The sequence below is a fragment of the Balaenoptera physalus genome (genome assembly GCF_965194825.1).
Source record: "Balaenoptera physalus genome assembly, chromosome: 10".
In the NCBI taxonomy this organism is placed as follows: Eukaryota; Metazoa; Chordata; class Mammalia; order Artiodactyla; family Balaenopteridae; genus Balaenoptera; species Balaenoptera physalus.
Genome location: NC_138889.1, coordinates 111,958,233 through 111,976,513, shown reverse-complemented (window position 1 = coordinate 111,976,513; position 18,281 = coordinate 111,958,233). Strand labels below are relative to the sequence as shown.

The 18,281-nt window shown below is 45.0% G+C and overlaps 1 protein-coding gene across 4 annotated transcripts in view; it reads right to left on the bottom strand.

Annotated features, from left to right (window-relative positions):
• The window catches only part of NAP1L4 (nucleosome assembly protein 1 like 4), a 66,706-nt gene that overhangs the window by 46,452 nt on the left and 1,973 nt on the right, over window positions 1–18,281 (bottom strand). Inside the window, exons 1-2 of one of the 4 annotated variants that reach the window (XM_082477695.1) lie at window positions 11,598–17,999; window positions 11,282–11,359 (exon numbers count right to left, since the gene is read on the bottom strand). The exons of 2 other annotated variants lie outside the window; for them this stretch is intronic. In XM_082477695.1, the coding sequence (XP_082333821.1) occupies window positions 11,282–11,359; window positions 11,598–11,673 (154 nt within the window). In that variant the 5' untranslated portion in view covers window positions 11,674–17,999. Of the gene's footprint in view, window positions 1–11,281; window positions 11,360–11,597; window positions 18,000–18,281 lie in introns of those variants that run through there. One more of the 4 variants, XM_082477696.1, reaches the window with a different exon arrangement.

The following is an 18,281-nucleotide window of genomic DNA, read 5'->3' as shown; positions in this document are numbered from 1 at the left end:
AGGTGTGGACTGGGGTTTCTTTCAACCTAAAAGAAAGGAGGTAAACTAAGGCAAACTCCAGTTTCCAGAAAAAGAGTTTATTTGGGAACAGAAGAGAAACTGCAATTCGGGACACACATACTGAAGCAAGCTACAGGTGAGTTCACTGAAGGCTTGGGGTGGGTTGCTCCTTTGGGCAAAGAGTGCAAAAGGGGAAAACCATGCAGCAAGTGGTTCCAAGATGCGGAGAGATTCCTGGCAGATTCCTGGCTCACTGGTTGGAGGATAAATTTCGATCTCTCGTAAATCAAGCATTTATGGGAAATCAGTCCCACCATCTTTGTTTTCTGAGGGTACATGTTTTCTGAGGGTGCATGCACAAGAGATTCTCCATTTCACATCCTTCTGTTCCATTTTAGATTAAAATCCTTTCACATTCCCCCCCTTTTTTTTTTTTTACATATATAAATTTTTTTTTTTTTAATTTTAAGTATTTGTTTATTTATTTATTTATGGCTGTGTTGGGTCTTCGTTTCTGTGCGAGGGCTTTCTCTAGTTGCGGCAAGTGGGGGCCACTCTTCATCGCGGTGCGCGGGCCTCTCACTATCACGGCCTCTCTTGTTGCGGAGCACAGGCTCCAGACGCGCAGGCTCAGCAATTGTGGCTCACGGGCCTAGTTGCTCTGCGGCATGTGGGATCTTCCCAGACCGGGGCTCGAACCCGTGTCCTCTGCATTGGCAGGCAGATTCTCAACCACTGCGCCACCAGGGAAGCCCACATTCCCCCCTTTTGATTAAACTCTTTCACAAAAAGCACTGCTCGTCAGTCTTAACTGTGTGGGTATCTCACTTAGTCAGAGGCACCATTAGCTGCACGTGGATTACAGGTCCCTCGGAGCTGAGGAGGACCATCCCCAGAGGTCTCATCCCACGGAAGAGGAAAACAGCAAGCAGATACTTGGCCTCATTTGAACAAAACAATTGAGAAATGGGGAACCTCAGTTATGTTCCTCTGACGTGGTCAGTTCAGTTTCCATGGTCAGCTGACCTTCAGGATAAGCCTTTATTTTGTAGTTACATACAGGAAAAACATCTTTATTTTTTTGTACATACATCTATTTGCCTGCTGATACAAAACAGCAGAAATTTAACCATGTGGATTATACCCATGGCCAGAAGTCCAATTATAGCTACTGACTAGAATAAACTTCTCAACCTGTTTCCCCAGCTGCCTATATTTAATAGGTCAAAAATGGTCCAGGTCCCAGGGGTATGGCCTATTTCAGTTAATAGTTTGATTTTACACCTTTCATTATTTTTATTATTTTTTTAAATTAATTTATTTTTAGCTGCATTGGGTCTTCGTTGCTGCACGCGGGCTTTCTCTAGCTGTGGCGAGCAGGGTCTACTCTTTGCTGCAGAGCACGGGCTCCAGGCGTGCGGGCTTCAGTAGTTGTGGCACGTGGGCTTAGTTGCTCCATGGCATGTGGGATCTTCCCGGACCAGGGCTCGAAACCGTGTCCCCTGCATTGGCAGGCAGATTCTTAACCACTGAGCCACCAGGGAAGTCCTCTTTCACTGCTTCCAGTTCTTGTGTTACTTTTCCCGATTTGTTAACATAAAAATAGCATTCTTGGGACTTCCCTGGTTAAGAACCAGGGAAGTCCCAAGACTTCTGAGCCTGCGCTCTAGAGCCACAACTACTGAGCCTGCGCTCTAGAGCCCGCGAGCCACAACTACTGAGCCCGCGAGCCACAACTACTGAGCCCGTGTGCCACAACTACTGAAGCCCACGCACCTAGAGCCCGTGCTCCGCAACAAGAGAAGCCACCGCTATGAGAAGCCCGTGCACCGCAACGAAGAGTAGCCCCTGCTCGCCGCAACTAGAGAAAGCCTGCGTGCAGCAATGAAGACCCAACACAGCCAAAAATAAATAAATAAATAAAATTTAAAAAACCAAAAAAACCCAAAAAACCCCCAGCATTCTTCCTCAAGCAGGGCACAGGTTTCCCCATGCTATGCAGTGTGGAGGTTTAGGGCTCTGCAGTTTTGTAAGACAACTTCTGCTAGGCTGTCTATTTGGGTTTGTTGATATTCAGAAGCTCTGACACAAGCATTAAAGGTAGCAGCCGTGAATTTGAAGAGATTCTTAACTGCCTTTTCAAGTTCTGCTACTCCAACCCAAGGGAAAAAGTCCAAAGGGCAAATCCCTTTCTATCTACTATGAGCGTATCTGTAGGCATCCACCCAAAATTGTATCCATCCCAGCTACGATGTGCTCTCTCAAGATGGTAGGAGAAAGAACCCAGATTGGGCCCAAGGGCGATGGAAGGCAGGGTTTTCCCAACTTCAGCATCAGGAGTGAGGACAATGGCTCCAAGCGTACTTCCCATTTAGGGCAAGTGTGGAGTATGCATTTCTTCCACACAGAAAGAAATAACCAGTGTTTTCTAAAGACAGGGTATATTCTTTTCTTGGAATAAAAGACATCTCATGATCAAAATCAGTCATTTATACACAACGCATGATAAGTGGTTCTGTTTAGCACAGTGAGGATAGTTAGAGGAATATCTTAAATTTCAATATATTTGGAGTAACAGGTGAGTTTGATCACTGTGGGTGAGGTTGTGATGGAGGCTGGGGATTTTCCAGGGACAAGCTAGGGTGAATTAGTTCCTACCACTCAAGAGATTTCTGATCAGTTCCCCATGAGGCACCACTGAAGGAAGCACATCAGCTTTCCATTCCCTGTATCATTAAAATTTTCATTACCCCACCAAAGAGATACATGCTGGAGGAGACGTCAGTCTCCTAGATTCCAGTGGGGAATGAACCCGTGACCATCTGAGTCACATACAAGTGTTACAAGGGTGCAGGAGGTAGCCTAGAGATTCACCAGTCCCATTAATGCTTCTGGAACACTGGAAAGGTTTTGGGTAAGAGTCCAGACTTAAGTGAGGGGGATTCCTTTAGGGGTGGGGCACCCAATGGAATGCTGTAATGTCAGATGCCAATTTATGTATAGCCGCAAAGATGCCAAAGGAAAACCCTGTATCTCTGCCAGACACGTTTCACCACCCTTCTAAGGATAATGGCCAGGTCTCCAGTTCAGGTTCATCATCACCAGCAATCAGTAAGGTTGGTGGAATGAGAGTTCTTGTAAGGTGGGAGCAAAGGGGTGCATTACAGCCAAACTAGAGGGCGGCAAGGAGGCCAAAGAAAGGACAATTACAACCTTAGCAGCATGACTTGGCCGAGTGATACAGAATGGGCTGAAACAGGAGGTTTCACGGGCCTGGGCCGGATATCTCTGATCTCTGGAAAGCTGTCTGCTTCAGTCCTTAGAAATTCTTAGCTTTCAGTCTTGAGTTGGGCTGCAGGTCCACTCAGGTTTGGGGTCCTTTTTAAGATGGGACACATGAATCCAGGAGTCTAACTCTGGGAGCTTCGTGGCACAGGGATTAGTCAGTAACACCCGGTAGAGGTCCTCCCAGTGGGGGAGGAGGGAGTCTTTATGCACAGGTCTCTTCCAGTAGCCGAAGTCTCCAGGCTGTAAACTGACATCTTCATCTCCGGGAAGCACACTGTAGGAAGACTGCTCTACTACAGCACGATTATTCTCCATGGATTTTAGACCCCTGCAAATGTGAAGTACGTGCCCTTTTATTAGTTGGGTCAAAGAAAGCAGAGGCTAAATGCTTTGGCCATCCGTGACTATTTCAAAGGGTGAGAATTTATGAATCCCAAATGTAGATCTAAGATTCAGAAGAACCAGAGCACTACTTTTGGCCAGTGTATTTGGAGGGTTTCAACTAACTTAGCCAACCAGCTCTTTACAATTACATTTGCATGAACCAGTCCTGAAGACTGATGATGATAAGCCTGATGGAAACCGTCCAGTGAAGTAGGTCCCCTGGAGTTCCAGGGGCGGCAGAGGTCCTCAAGTGGGAATGATCTTTTCTACAAAGACTTTAGCTATGGAAGAGGGAGTCACCACTCTACATGGAAACGCTTGAGTCCGACATGAAAACCGTCACTAGAGCATATTTATACCCATGAGTGGGGGCAACTGTATGAAATCCACCTGCCAGAGCGTTAGCAGTCTGGTGAGTTAAAATGTCCTGAGGCGGTGCAAACAGGCTTCCTTGGGATCAGTTTCTGACAAGTACAACAAGCAAGACAAGCGCTTTTTGTGGTCTTGCTGATGTTTCTCTATCAACATTGATTTATGAAGGTCACCATTTTCTCAGTGGATCAATGGTTTAATTCATGTACAGTGGTCAATAAGGGAAGTTTTAGATTTCTTGGCAGAACCAGCTTATTACGAGGTTCAAACCAGAGCCCCTTTTCTTCCTGGGTCCAGCAGCCAGCCTTTCAGATTTCCAGCTGTGCTTTTCTCTTTCAGAGGCTGTTATCCTCCCCTGGCTAGTTCCCTTAGGTCTTTGCAGGGGGAAGAGCCTTTTGGACCATGACGAAGGTTTGGTCTATGGGTATCATATAGGAAGTGTTTTTTTGCAGAGGTGTCAGTGAGGTGGTTTCCTCTGGCTTCCAGTGAATCAGACTTGCAATGCCCAGGCCCTTTAATGATAGCTAGAGCTGCCGGCAGCAGTATGGTGTCCAACAGACTTTGGGCATAAGGGCCATTCTTAATTTTATCTCCACTGGGAGTAAGGAAACCCTGTTGTTTCCATAACATTCCAAAGTACTGCACCACTCTACAAAGGCATACTATCAGTAAAGAGCTGTGCTGTCTTGCCTTTGACTAAAATGCATGTTTGAGTGAGGGTATACAAGCAGACCTCCAAGGTACTACAGGTTTGGTTCCAGACTACTGCAGTAAAGCGAGTATTGCAGTAAAGCAAGTCACACGAACTTTCCGGTTTCCCAGTGCATGTAAATGTTTACATTATACGGTAGTTTGTTGAGTGTGCGATATCATTATATCTTAAAGTACAATGTACATACCTTAATTTAAAAATACTTTATTGCTACAAAATGGTAACCATCATCTGAGTCTTCAGCAAATTGTAGTAACATCAAAGATCACTGATCACAGATCACTATAACAAATACAATAATACTGTGAGAATTACCAAAATGTCACAGACACATGAAGTGAGCAAATGCTGTTGGAAAAATGGCGCTGACCGACGCTGACACAGGGTTGTCACAAACCTTCAATTTACAAAAAACACAATATCTGCGAAGCACAACAAAATAAGGTATGCCTGTATAATTCAGCTTGTTGAGCTGAAGCAGTCAAAGTTAGGGCTGCAACCTCAATAATCTCACATACCCAGCACAAAATTTACCATTTTCGGGGTTCCCTGGTGGCGCAGTGGTTAAGAATCTGCCTGCCAATGCAGGGGACACGGGTTCGAGCCCTGGTCTGGGAAGATCCCACATGCCACGGAGCAACTAAGCCCGTGAGCCACAACTACTGAGCCTGCGCGTCTGGAGCCTGTGCTCCGCAACGGGAGAGGCCACGACAGTGAGAGGCCCACGCACCGCGATGAAGAGTGGCCCCCGCTTGCCACAGCTGGAGAAAGCCCTCACACAGAAACGAAGACCCAACACAGCCAAATAAATAAATAAATAAATACATTTATATTAAAAAAATTTTACCATTTTCATTTTTCAGATGAGAGCCATTGGTAAACCACGTAAGATCAGGATTCATCAAGGAGGTTTCTTGTAAATAGTCGTGAGGTGTCATCATGACACCATCAAAGTCAGAGTCATGGGGAATTTTATCAGTGGAGGAGGGAAGACAGGTTGCAGGGTTGAGACTGTTACACTGAATGGGAGTGATGCGGGCGCAGCGAGTAAGAAGATTTCAAAGGGGGTAAAATGGCTTGCTGAAAGGAGTTGAGTGTGGTGTGAACTCAAGAGAGCCTCAACGGTGTGAGGTGCAAAGATGGTAGCCTTTACTAAGAGGGCAGCAGCAGGCATAGCTCTAAGCCATGCCATATGCTCAGGCCAAGGATCTAACTGTTGGCTGTAGTAACCCAGGGATCAGTGACTGCCCCATGTTTTGGGGTAAATATCCCGAGGGCATTCCCTTCCTTCTCATATACAATAAGGAAAAGGGTAGCTGATAATTTGGGTATTCAAGGGTCAGTGGATTTATTAAACTTTCCTTCAAAGGCTAAACGATCTTGGATATCCCAAACAATGAGATCAGGTTTGCTGTTCTTTAGAAAGGCATATAGGGCAACTTCCCTGATGGTCCAGTGGTTAAGACTCCAGGCTCCCACTGCAGGGGGCCCGGGTTCAATCCCTGGTCGGGGAACTAAGATCCCATGTGCCGTGTGGCACAGCCAACAACAAAAGGGGGCATATGGGGGGCAGAATCATTAAAGAGAAGTTTGGAATCCAGTTGCAACAATAACCAGCTAGCCCAAGAAAACCCCGTAACTGACATTTGGTTTGGAGGTTTGGAGAGTTTAAAATGCCTCGAAGCCTATCGGGATCTAGGTGTAGTCTCTGTTCTGAGATTAAATGTCCTAGATATCAAACATGAGTTTGGACAAATTGCAATCTTTCCTTCAAGACCTTATATCCCTTAATGGCTAAGATTTTTAACAGGTGAACAACGTCTTTGTGGAAATTTTGGGAGGGCGAGCAAAGAAGCAAATCATCTACATATTACAGTAAGGTGGTGCCTCCAGAAAATTCTACATCATTTAAGTCAGCCTTTAAAATCTGTCAGAAGAGGAAGCTCAGTAAAGCCCTGACGCATGACTGTCCAGGTATACTGTTGTCCTTCCCAGGTAAAGACAAAAAGATATTGACTATTTACCAACAGGAATACTAAAAAATCATACTGCCTAAGTCAACCACAGTGAAAAAGCTGCCTCCAGTAGAGATGAACACCGACAGCACGTGGGGATTACAGGTGACAGGGTGGCAAGGAATTACAATGCTGTTTATTGCCAAAGGTCCTGCACAAATCTCCCTCCTTGGCTGTTGGGTTTTTTACAGGTAAGACAGGGCTATTACAAGGACTAGTGCAAGGGACAAAGAGTCCTTGGGCCTTACAGTCTTCTATGATAGAACTTATGTCCTGGAAGACTTCTTTATTTATAGGGCATTGTACGTCTTAATAGGAGAAGCGCTATGAATTCTGCCTATGTCTGTTGAGGATTCTGCCCAAAGAGTTGGGGGGAGGGGTACCTGGTTAATAGTGGGGTAAGTCCAAAGCTTGGTCTTCTTGGCTTTGCAATGTAATAAAGGCAAAAAGGGGTTTAATCTTCCTAAGTGTTGATTTGAACTGAAGGAATACTTCTCCCTTTTGAGGGAAAAAGTGGCGGCATGCTATTTCTCCAGGAAATCTCATCCTAATACATGTATGGGAGCCAAACTGCTGAGGAGAAATGGGTGTTTGTTTTGCAAAGGCCCCAGACAAAAAGGTATGGGCTGGGAAACAGGGACATGTTGCAGTGTGAGGGCCCCACTACTGGAACGTATGTAATACTGTGAGAAAGGAATTGTTTCGCTGTAGTTAGGCTGGGTGCTGACAGAGCAGCCCCTGTGCCAATTAATACTGTAAGGAATTTGTCTCTGATCTGGAGAAGAGTCTTCCCCAAGCTATTTAATGGACGGACAGGGAACAGTCCCTGTGTGCCCTCTGAGTCACACCCTTGGGGTGGGTTTGTCTGTTGGTTCTTGGAGGGTTGCAAGTGTTTGGATTTCAGTTTATAGCAAGCCTTTTTCCAACGGCCAGATTTGCTTTGAGTCTCCATCTGCGGGAGTTGTCTTTCTTTTGGTGTCATCTTCTGGGGTACGAGCCAATTGAGTGGCCAAAGTGACAAGATCAGGGTAGACACTGTCTCCCATTCTATACAGGTTCTTTTGACTAACAAGGTAAGTCCTTGGTTAGGTCATTTACAAACATGGAATTAAAAGCCACCTGGGTGGATTGAGCATCTGTGGGAAGGCTGAAATTTTCCTTGAGAACAATCTGGAGCCTGCTCTAACAGCTATGGACACACACAGCAGGCTTTTGGGGGCATGCCTGAATCTTACTCCAGTCCACGGACTTGGGGAAGGCTCTAGGGATGGCTTCACGCAGGCTTTTGGCTGTACGGCCAGCCTGATCACATAAAAGTGCTGGTGCTTGGTTTTGTTTAAGCCTAAGAGATCGGACTTCCCTGGTGGCGCAGTGGTTGGGAATCCGCCTGCCAATGCAGGGGACACAGGTTCGAGCCCTGGTCCGGGAAGATCCCACATGCCGTGGAGCAACTAAGCCCGTGCACCACAACTACTGAGCCTGTGCTCCAGAGCCCGCGAGCCACGACTACTGAAGGCCGCGCACCTAGAGGCGTGCTCTGCAACAAGAGAAGCCACGGCAAGGGAGACCCAACACAGCCAAAAATAAATTAAAAAAAAAAAAGAATCTGCCTGCCAATGCAGGGGACTCGGGTTCGATTCCTGGTCTGGGAAGATCCCACATGCCACGGAGCAACTAAGCCCGTGCACCACAACTACTGAGCCTGCAATCCACAACTACTGAGCCTGTATGCTGCAACTACTGAAGCCCGCACTCTGTAACAAGAGAAGCCACCGCAATGAAAAGCGCGCACACCGCAACGGAGAATAGCCCCCGCTCACAGCAATGAAGACCCAACACAGACAAAAATTAATTAAAAATAAATAAATAAATCAAAATTTAAATTGGGGGGTCAGGGGGAAAGCCTAAGAGATGGTTCAGGGTTTTCTCAACTGGTTGTTTTAGTCCAGTGCTGGGCTTGACTTATCTTAGACAAGCATGTGGACTGTTTGACAGAGACTGGAGGGACCAAGCTGGTAAATCAGGACTACAATACTGAATTCCTCACCAAATCTATGAGGATCCAAGTTACTCTGGGAAAGTCCTTATAGCCTTAAGCTTTTCTTTTTTTTTTTTTAAAGATATCCTTGATGTGGACCATTTTTAAAGTCTTCACTGAACTTGCTACCATACTGCTCCTGTCTTAGGCTTTTTGGTTTTTTGGCCACGAGGCAGGTAGGACCTTAGCTCCCGACCAGGGGTGGAACCCGTGCCCGCTCTGCATGAAGGTGAAGTCTTAACCACTGGGCCCCAGGGAAGCCCCTAGCCCTAGGCCTGACCTCGGCGCGTGGGCTACAGGGAGCTCACCGTGGCAGCCCTAGGCCTGACCTCGGCGCGTGGGCTACAGGGAGCTCGCCGTGGCAGCCCTAGGCCTGACCTCGGCGCGTGGGCTACAGGGAGCTCGCCGTGGCAGCCCTAGGCCTGACCTCGGCGCGTGGGCTACAGGGAGCTCGCCGTGGCAGCCCTAGGCCTGACCTCGGCGCGTGGGCTACAGGGAGCTCGCCGTGGCAGCCCTAGGCCTGACCTCGGCGCGTGGGCTACAGGGAGCTCGCCGTGGCAGCCCTAGGCCTGACCTCGGCGCGTGGGCTACAGGGAGCTCGCCGTGGCAGCCCTAGGCCTGACCTCGGCGCGTGGGCTACAGGGAGCTCGCCGTGGCAGCCCTAGGCCTGACCTCGGCGCGTGGGCTACAGGGAGCTCGCCGTGGCAGCCCTAGGCCTGACCTCGGCGCGTGGGCTACAGGGAGCTCGCCGTGGCAGCCCTAGGCCTGACCTCGGCGCGTGGGCTACAGGGAGCTCGCCGTGGCAGCCCTAGGCCTGACCTCGGCGCGTGGGCTACAGGCAGCTCGCCGTGGCAGCCCTAGGCCTGACCTCGGCGCGTGGGCTACAGGCAGCTCGCCGTGGCAGCCCTAGGCCTGACCTTTGCGCGTGGGCTACAGGGAGCTCGCCGTGGCAGCCCTAGGCCTGACCTTTGCGCGTGGGCTACAGGGAGCTCGCCGTGGCAGCCCTAGGCCTGACCTTTGCGCGTGGGCTACAGGGAGCTCGCCGTGGTAGCCCTAGGCCTGACCTTTGCGCGTGGGCTACAGGGAGTTCGCCGTGGTAGCCCTAGGCCTGACCTTTGCGCGTGGGCTACAGGGAGTTCGCCGTGGTAGCCCTAGGCCTGACCTTTGCGCGTGGGCTACAGGGAGTTCGCCGTGGTTTAGCAGGGCCCTCGGAAGGTCTGATTTTGAAAGGGGAGGTTTAAAGGGCTTGGCAGGTGAGGTTTCAGTGACCGGAGAGGAAGGAAGTTCAGAGAGAGGGGAGGGATAAGGAGGCAGCAAAGAGAGAGACACAAAGGAGATGGAGCAGTAAGGGTAGGAGGGACCTCAGCTCACACCAAGAAAGAGGCCAATGACATTTTAAAAATCCACCTTTAGCTGCTTATTTGCTTCAATTTGGAAACGGTATTTGGTAAGGAGGCAATTTTATAATCCTGAACCCATTTAGAAGCCTCCAGATAACAATTAAAATAACTACCCTATGTGGATGGTTTAATCTGGTAACCATGGTCTTCTAACTTGGTTCGGAGAAAAACAAGTTTGGGGACATCAAAGGTTCCTTGTAATGGCCGCTGGAGTTCTAAGTTATCTTTAGTAAGGCTGGTCCATTTAGTCAAAAATGTCTATGAGGAAAGATCACAATAAAACACATCAGATGGGACTTCCCTGGTGGCGCAGTGGTTAAGAGTTCACCTGCCAACGCAGGGGGCACGGGATCGATCCCTGGTCTGGGAAGATCCCACATGCCGTGGAGCAACTAAGCCCGTGTGCCACAACTACTAAGCCTGCACTCTAGAGCCCGCAAGCCCCAACTACTGAGCCCGCGTGCCACAACTACTGAAGCCCGCGCGCCCTAGAGCCCGTGCTCTGTAACAAGAGAAGCCACCGCACTTCAATGAAGAGTAGCCCCCGCTCACCGCAACTAGAGAAAGCCCACGCGCAGCAACGAAGACCCAATGCAGCCCAAAATTAATTAATTAATTAAATAAAAAAACACCTCAGAGGGACTCCCCTGGTGGCACAGTGTTTAAAACTCCGCACTCCCAATGCAGGGGGCCCAGGTTCGATCCCTGGTCAGGGAACTAGATCCCACATGCATGCCACTACTAAGAGTTCGCATGCCACAACTAAGGAGCCCGCCTGCCGCAACTAAGACCCAGTGCAACCAAATAAATAAATAAATAAATATTTAAAACAAAAACACATCAGAGTTCCCAAAGGGAGCCACCTTTAGAACATTTAGATGATTCGTATCCCATTGTTGGATTCAGAACAAAAGAGTACTCGCCAGAAGGACAATCTGTCCCTATCCAGATCCCAAATAAAGCCGGAGAGCTCAACCAAAACAAGGGAGCTTGAGATCCAAGAAGAGACTTGCCTAACCAAGCTACGGCAACTTGCGAAAGTGAAGAGCACAAAGGGCTCAAGTGTGGGTACCTTGCTCAACTCTGGGGGTTGCCGCGCCTTGGTGGGTATCGCCTTTGGATCCCACTTCTGACACCATGTAATAGCAACCTAAAAGAAAGAAGGTAAACTAAGGCAAGCTCAAGTTACCAGAAACCGAGTTTATTTGGGAATAACAGAAGAACTGCAATTTGGGACACGTTAAACTGCAGTGAGTGACAGGTGAGCCTGAAGGTTTAGGGCAGGTTGCTTTTACAGGCAAAGAGTGCAAAAGGGGAAAATCCAGTTAGGAGCCACGCAGCAAGTTCACTGACTTGAAGATGGAGAGAGAGTCTTGGCAGACACTCACTGGTTAGAGGATAAGTCTCAATCTTCTGTAAAGCAGGCAATTGTGGGAAATCAGTCTCACAGTCTTCAACTTTCATCTTCCTGAGGGTGCATGCATGAGAGCTACCCGTTCATATCCTTTGGTTCCATTTTAAATTAAAATCCTTTCACATTTCAGATCCAGACCCTCTTGACCTTTCCCTACCACCACCAACCACTTCACTTCCTGCCACCACTTCCACCTGCTCAATTCAAAATTACTGTTACTGTTGCTGGAATAGATGACAATCAACAGCTCAGTCAGGGTCAGGATCCTGCAGTTCAGCAGCATTCCCAAGAAACCCACTGTCTAGAAGTAGAGTGTGAAAGCACTCCTTCTATTCTGTTCACTATGTAGCAGTCTCAGGGACCAAAACAGCATCTGACATAATAAATACCTGGTGAACAAATAAACACTCTATTGCAAAATAGAGGCCAAAGAGGTTCACTTTCCCACAGAATGACACCACTCCAATTTAAAAGATCCCATCAATACAATGATCCTATTTTCAGTGACATGATGACAAAGCAATTAAGTTAAACCCAACAAAACATTCTCCCCGCCCCCAAAAGGAGCTAAATCAAAGAAAGAAAAACAAACAAAATAACAATAGAGTTTAAACAATAGAAAAGAAAATACTTTGAAATCAAAACAACAACACAAACCCAGAACTCAACGTTTGAAACAAAGCACACACACTATAAACAATATGGTTTTGATTCGGGTTTGAATCCCATCTCTATCATTTCCTAGCTGTGTAATAACCTCGGTTTCAACATCCATGAACTAGAAAGGACCTACCTGAGAGGCTGCTGTGAAGATGGAATTAAACACAGGAAGTGCCCAGTACACGATCTACTCCAGGTCTCTCTCCACTTTTATAACCACAATATGCTTACAAATTATCCTATCTATTGCTTGATATGAAACCAACAAATCGAGTTAGTTTAAACATTGCTACCCTTAGCTAAGAAAAAATAATGTAGAGTGGTGACATATCACAAACAAGCTGGAGTTCAGTTACTCAAGTTCCACACCACAATTTATTTGCTTTTGTTTAACAATCACTATCTAACAAAACTTTCTTAAAATAGAAAGTTATAAGGAATTACCAAATTTGCAGATTTGAGAAATATAATCATCCATTTGTTTTAAATGTTGGCATACTGAGTTTAATATTAACTTTATGAAACCACAGTCCCAAGCCTCATCAAAAGGGTCTCTTACTTCTAAAAGGCAATCAAGTTGAAATATGAAAGGAATACCAGGCAAAAGAACATTCTAAAATTTCTAAAGAATACAGCTGTTCAGTTTCCCTTCCAGGGTCAAAAACTTTGAGCTTATAATTCTAAATCTGGATTGACATGCAAATTTCCATGATTACACAAATGAAAGTTTTGCTTTTATTTATATAAGCTACCTCACAATCTGATTTATGGATTAATTTATTTTTACCCCAAACAAAAAAAATTTTCCTAAGGGAAAAAAAATTTATTTTTGTAGCAAGTTATCCAATATAACTTTAAATTCTTAATTTTTAACTGAAATCATTCAGCCTACAGTTAGAGAGTAATCCTATAATTTCAAATCGGGCCACTCTCAAGAGGCAAAGAAGGTGTAAATTGGGGAACATGGTCGCCCTTCACATAACCAAAAATTTTAATACATTTATTACCTGTCTTAAGTCAGAGGTCCTCAATATCTTCCCATGAGATCACTGAATGATTAAAATGAACTTAACAGAAACACGTTGGTTACATTTAAGACTTTAGAATTTCAATATAGGCTATAATTCTTATTACATTAGGGTGGCAGTTAAATGAACCCCACAGCATAATCACTTGGTTCACATGAAAGTCGGAGGGCTGGCGATCCGGAGTCTGATCAGTCCCAGGGTATAGGTCCCAATCCTCCAGGAGTACCAGCCCATACTTTGGCTTAGGACACATCAGAAGGGACAAACAAGCCATTCATCTGCTCTAAGAAGGAATCAGGATATCCCCACAGGACATCCCAATGTCTCTACCCACAAAACCTGGCCACTATACAAAGCCCTAATCAGGAGATTCTTTATCCAGTCTGTCACTGCATTCGTTAGTATTGGGAGTTAACTGCGTTGGATTCGATATGCCAGCAGGTAAGTGAAAAACATATCTGAAATAAACAACCAGATAACTTATGTAAATAGCTGAAATAATGGAAAATGTCCTTGTAAATCAACAAACCCTTCAATATACTTGTAATCTCTCAGCAGTTAAAAAAAAAAAAAGCATCCAGATTCTAAACTCAAACAAGTGGTCTTAGAATTATGTTCTAACTGATTTCAATCATGTGTCATGATTGATAATCTAATATATATGCACTTTTTCTTTTGCCATGATCGAAAAATCTATTTTAAATATCACATATACTACATGTTTACAGATGAACTAAGATTGGCAAATAGTTAATTACTGCTGCTAAATGTTAGGTACATATGGGGGAATCACTACTTCTACATATGTTTGAAACTTTTTATTGTCATGTTTTTGAAAAAAGAATGGATGAATGATCCATCTCTGGCCTCCCACTGAAGAGTAAGTTCCATGAAGGCAGAGATCTATCTACTTGCTCAACGCAGCAGTCCCTGGGCCCAGCACAGGACTAGGCAAGAGACAGTGGCCAAGCAATCTGCTTCACCCATTCGGTCACCACTGCTGAGTGATGATCTGCTCGTGTGTCACCTGTATACAGCATGGTGGTGTCAGGGACCCTACGCACACCTTAGCCGCTCCTAAGCAGGTTCTGAAGACACAGGAAGTCACATCTGCTTAGAAGATCTAATAGCCATGAGACAACGGTGGACTGTTTTTTCAGAAGCTTGCTAGAGACCAAGCCCTCAGTTTTGAGGAAGAAAGTAAAAAAGTTTCCCTTCTTTAACCAAGACAGTATATTTTTACTCAAGGCACACTGGTGCTTCATCGCTATAGCTCCAATTTCCCTCCTCCACTCTCTTGTCCTTAATTCGTTAGTATATGACTGAATGAGTCAAATATTTGAAGGTTTTTCTTAATCCAAGGTCTTGTCACCTTGTCAGTAAGGCTTTACCCTCTCTACCCTATTTAAAACCCAAATCCTTATTCCTTCTCTCTACTCTTGTTTTCAAAAGCACCTACCACTGTCTAACTTTTTTGTCTGTCTCCCACTGTGGAAATACTTGAGGGCAAGGTCTTTTATCTGTTTTGTTCAGTGCAATAAAATACCCCAGTGCCTAGAACTGTGCCTAGCAGAGAGAAGGCATTCGTGGATGAACAGACGCCAAGCACTGAAAGCTACTTTGGATAACTGGGTAAACAAGTAACGTTTTAAATTACAATACTTATACCCTTTGCACGTATTTAAATTGTATAGTCGATCTTTCTACCACACCACACAACTATTACACAGAAATCATCTTATCTTGTTTTTGAACAGGCTTTTTGGGATAATAATAAAATGCACAGTACATACACTAAAAAAAAAAAAAAAGTCCCACAGACTCAGAATGGAAGCACCTTTAATAACAGCTGACAGTATACTTTTAAAAGGAAATTTAAGGCTACACAGTGGGTGGCCAAGATCAAAAGGTAAAGTTCATTAAGTGATCTTTTGTAGTTTTCTTACTACAGAAATACACTGCCTCTCCTGTTACTAAATACTCATGAAATTTAAAATTCAGTGGCAAACAGTGTAAAGCAGCCCTGCTTTCTCTGAAGAGGGCAGGGTAGAAAACCAATGGCTGTCAAACGAAAACAAACCTACGTCGTCTGTTTTGAAAATTCCGTAACAGTCAAACACAAAATTCTTCACTACCCATTAATAAGGGTTGTGCTCAAGGAAAAACCTCACAATTGCAGTTTAGGAAGGCAAGTATTCACTGAACTAGGAGAAACTGTGCAAATTAAGCTAAGGCTGGAGGAGAGCAATTTCCTGCAATAATTCCGCACCAGCTACTTTCTACTTCCGAAATCATCCCAGTGGTAGAATAGTCAAACTAAGTAATATGAGCCTTTTACTTTGGATGCCTGAACACCTTTCCCTCTAAAAAACAAAAAAGCACTCCTTAGACAGCAGTCCCAGACCAATCTCCCGACACGCTCCTCAATGCTGCCTTGACTATTCAAAATGCCATCACTGGGAGCACGGGTTCTGAGCAGTGATGGTTCTTCCCTGTTTCATACTGGTTGATGGCCCTTAGGGCTTTGGGAATTTAAACCACCCTTGGCCCACAGATACTACTTATCAAAAACAAAACAAAACAAAAACACAACAAACAAACAAAAAACCCCCCTGGGTTCTCCAGTGAAACTTTAGGAAGTACACAACATGAGCTTATCAGAACAGTTTTAAACCATTTTAAAACTGTGGACAATGAGCAAAAAAAGAAAAGCAACTCTGAAAATAAGTAATTCGGAGCTCTCATTATCCCACATACGCATTTACATGTGAGGTCACCTCCTCCTGATGCTAGAAGACTATCAACTACTGAAAGAAAAAAGGAAAAGATTTCAATCTGAACCCTAGCTGGTCAGAGAACTGCAGATACAGGCAATTAATATGCTCTCAATATCAAGAGGCTGGTCAAAATCCTGACAGGTTAACGGAAATATTTTAACTAAAGATTCAAGAATGAATTCAGACTGTCATGTACTGATGAACACATCCCAACTCTAAGTACTCAATTTCTAAAAAATTATGAACTATCTCATACAGATTAAAATCTCTCAACTCAGAATATCATAGAAGGGTCTGATAATCTAAATGGTCAATTCACAGAACTACGACGTCTGTACACTTTTAGAGGACAACTACCCTAAAACATATGTATCCGTTCCAGAATTCAGTTTACTGAGACTATCAAGCCAAGTGATAAAATCAGCTACTGCAAAAAATTCAATTTCTCCAATCTCTATTCTATATAGTATTTTCAAAAATAATGCAAAAGTCACAGAAGCATTTAGATGTTATTTTATAATACTGAGGCACAAATAACCGCAGACATTCTGAATTAGTAACATGGGTCAACCAGGAATAAAAAAAGACTGTAAATGTATGTGTAATAACAGGTATTTAAGACAGCACTACAGTGTTGAAATTATTTATATAATTATAATTATTTTGAGAATAACTACTCTCATCATACCACGAGAAGAGGCCTCAAACTTCTGGTGAAAGTGTTCCTAAGTAAACTTGAAAAGGTCACAATTCCTATACCTATTTTATCTATAAAACTAATCCCCTTTGTCACTATAATTCTATAAGAAATTAAGTTTTGTAATGGTATTTTTATTGACCAAAAGTCTTATCTTCAATCCTTCCAAATCTCAGAATAGAATACTTTACCTTCAAAAGATGAAAGAAAAAAATTTCCTTGTCACAAAACGTTAACAAAAAAAAGCAGCTAATAAATTGAGAAATTCATTTTCTGGGGTTTCTTTTTCCTGTCAACTCTTACCTTAACAAGTTAACCACTAATAGGTAACGCTCATTTTTAAGCCATCTCCCTCTACTTTAGTCACTCATTTAACCTTTTAAACATATCCCTACTCTATCACCACCTTTCTTTCTCGAAAGGTCATTTTACATTTGCGTATCATTTATCCCTCTAGCTATTGTTAATCACCGTCCGAAATCATTTCCAGATTCTACTATGGGACGCATTTAGCATTCTGTGGAATCACAGAATTCTGAGCTGGAAATGATCAACCAGCATCAATGATGCTCGAAAACTAGACTTCAGTGAGGCTCAGTGCAATAATTAAAACAATTTCTTACTAAAACTTTTCATCCCTTCTACAGAAACAGTAAAGCTGGGCAAAATTAAAAGTGCCTGCATTTTAATCCAAGTTATGTCACCTTGCACACACCACTTTACTTAAACCTTCCAGGGCCTCAAGTTTCCTGAGTGGTTAAACGGGAAAACAACAGTGCTTATCGCATAAGTTATTAGACTATTATGAAATGAGTCAACACAGGCAGAGATTATCGGAGTCCCTGGTGTGCAGGACAGCTATTAATCACTTAGAGATACAGTTACTTCTACAAGAAAGCAGTAACTTTTGAAAAGACAACTTTTAAGTTCAACAACTCACTCTGAGAATTTTCACAAGTCTATTTTTATACTTTACAGCGACATGCAAGTAAAACAGAGGGGGCATGTGAACCAAAGCCCTGCTGGCAGGGGAGTGCAGGAGCATCCCCGCCAAGAACCCGACACAGCCTTCTTCGGGGCCCAAAGGCTTCTTGCAGGACTCGGCTTAGATAGACCGGGGGTAACTGCGGACGGTGGGAAGTCTGATCACTAACAGAAAGCATTCGGAAAACACAGGATCGGGGGGCAGGCGGGAGGAGGGGAGTGGCCCAGCAGTCAGGTAGAAACACACCGATGTGACTGCTGTCACCACCGCCGGACTAAGACGCGCAGGGCAACGTCCCATCCGTGACACTCACAGACTTTTCGGACGGCCCCACTTCCCCGGCCGCAGGATGACGTTAAGCAGTAAAGTAGCGCAGACTCGGCGGCCACCCTGCCGGGCACTCCGGGCCCGTCCGGCTCCCGGCGCGTCCGTTACCGGCTGCGGGCGCACGTCGCCGCCCGTCCCCGACAACACCCAGGACCGTGCAAGGTCCTGGTGTCGCCCCGGCACA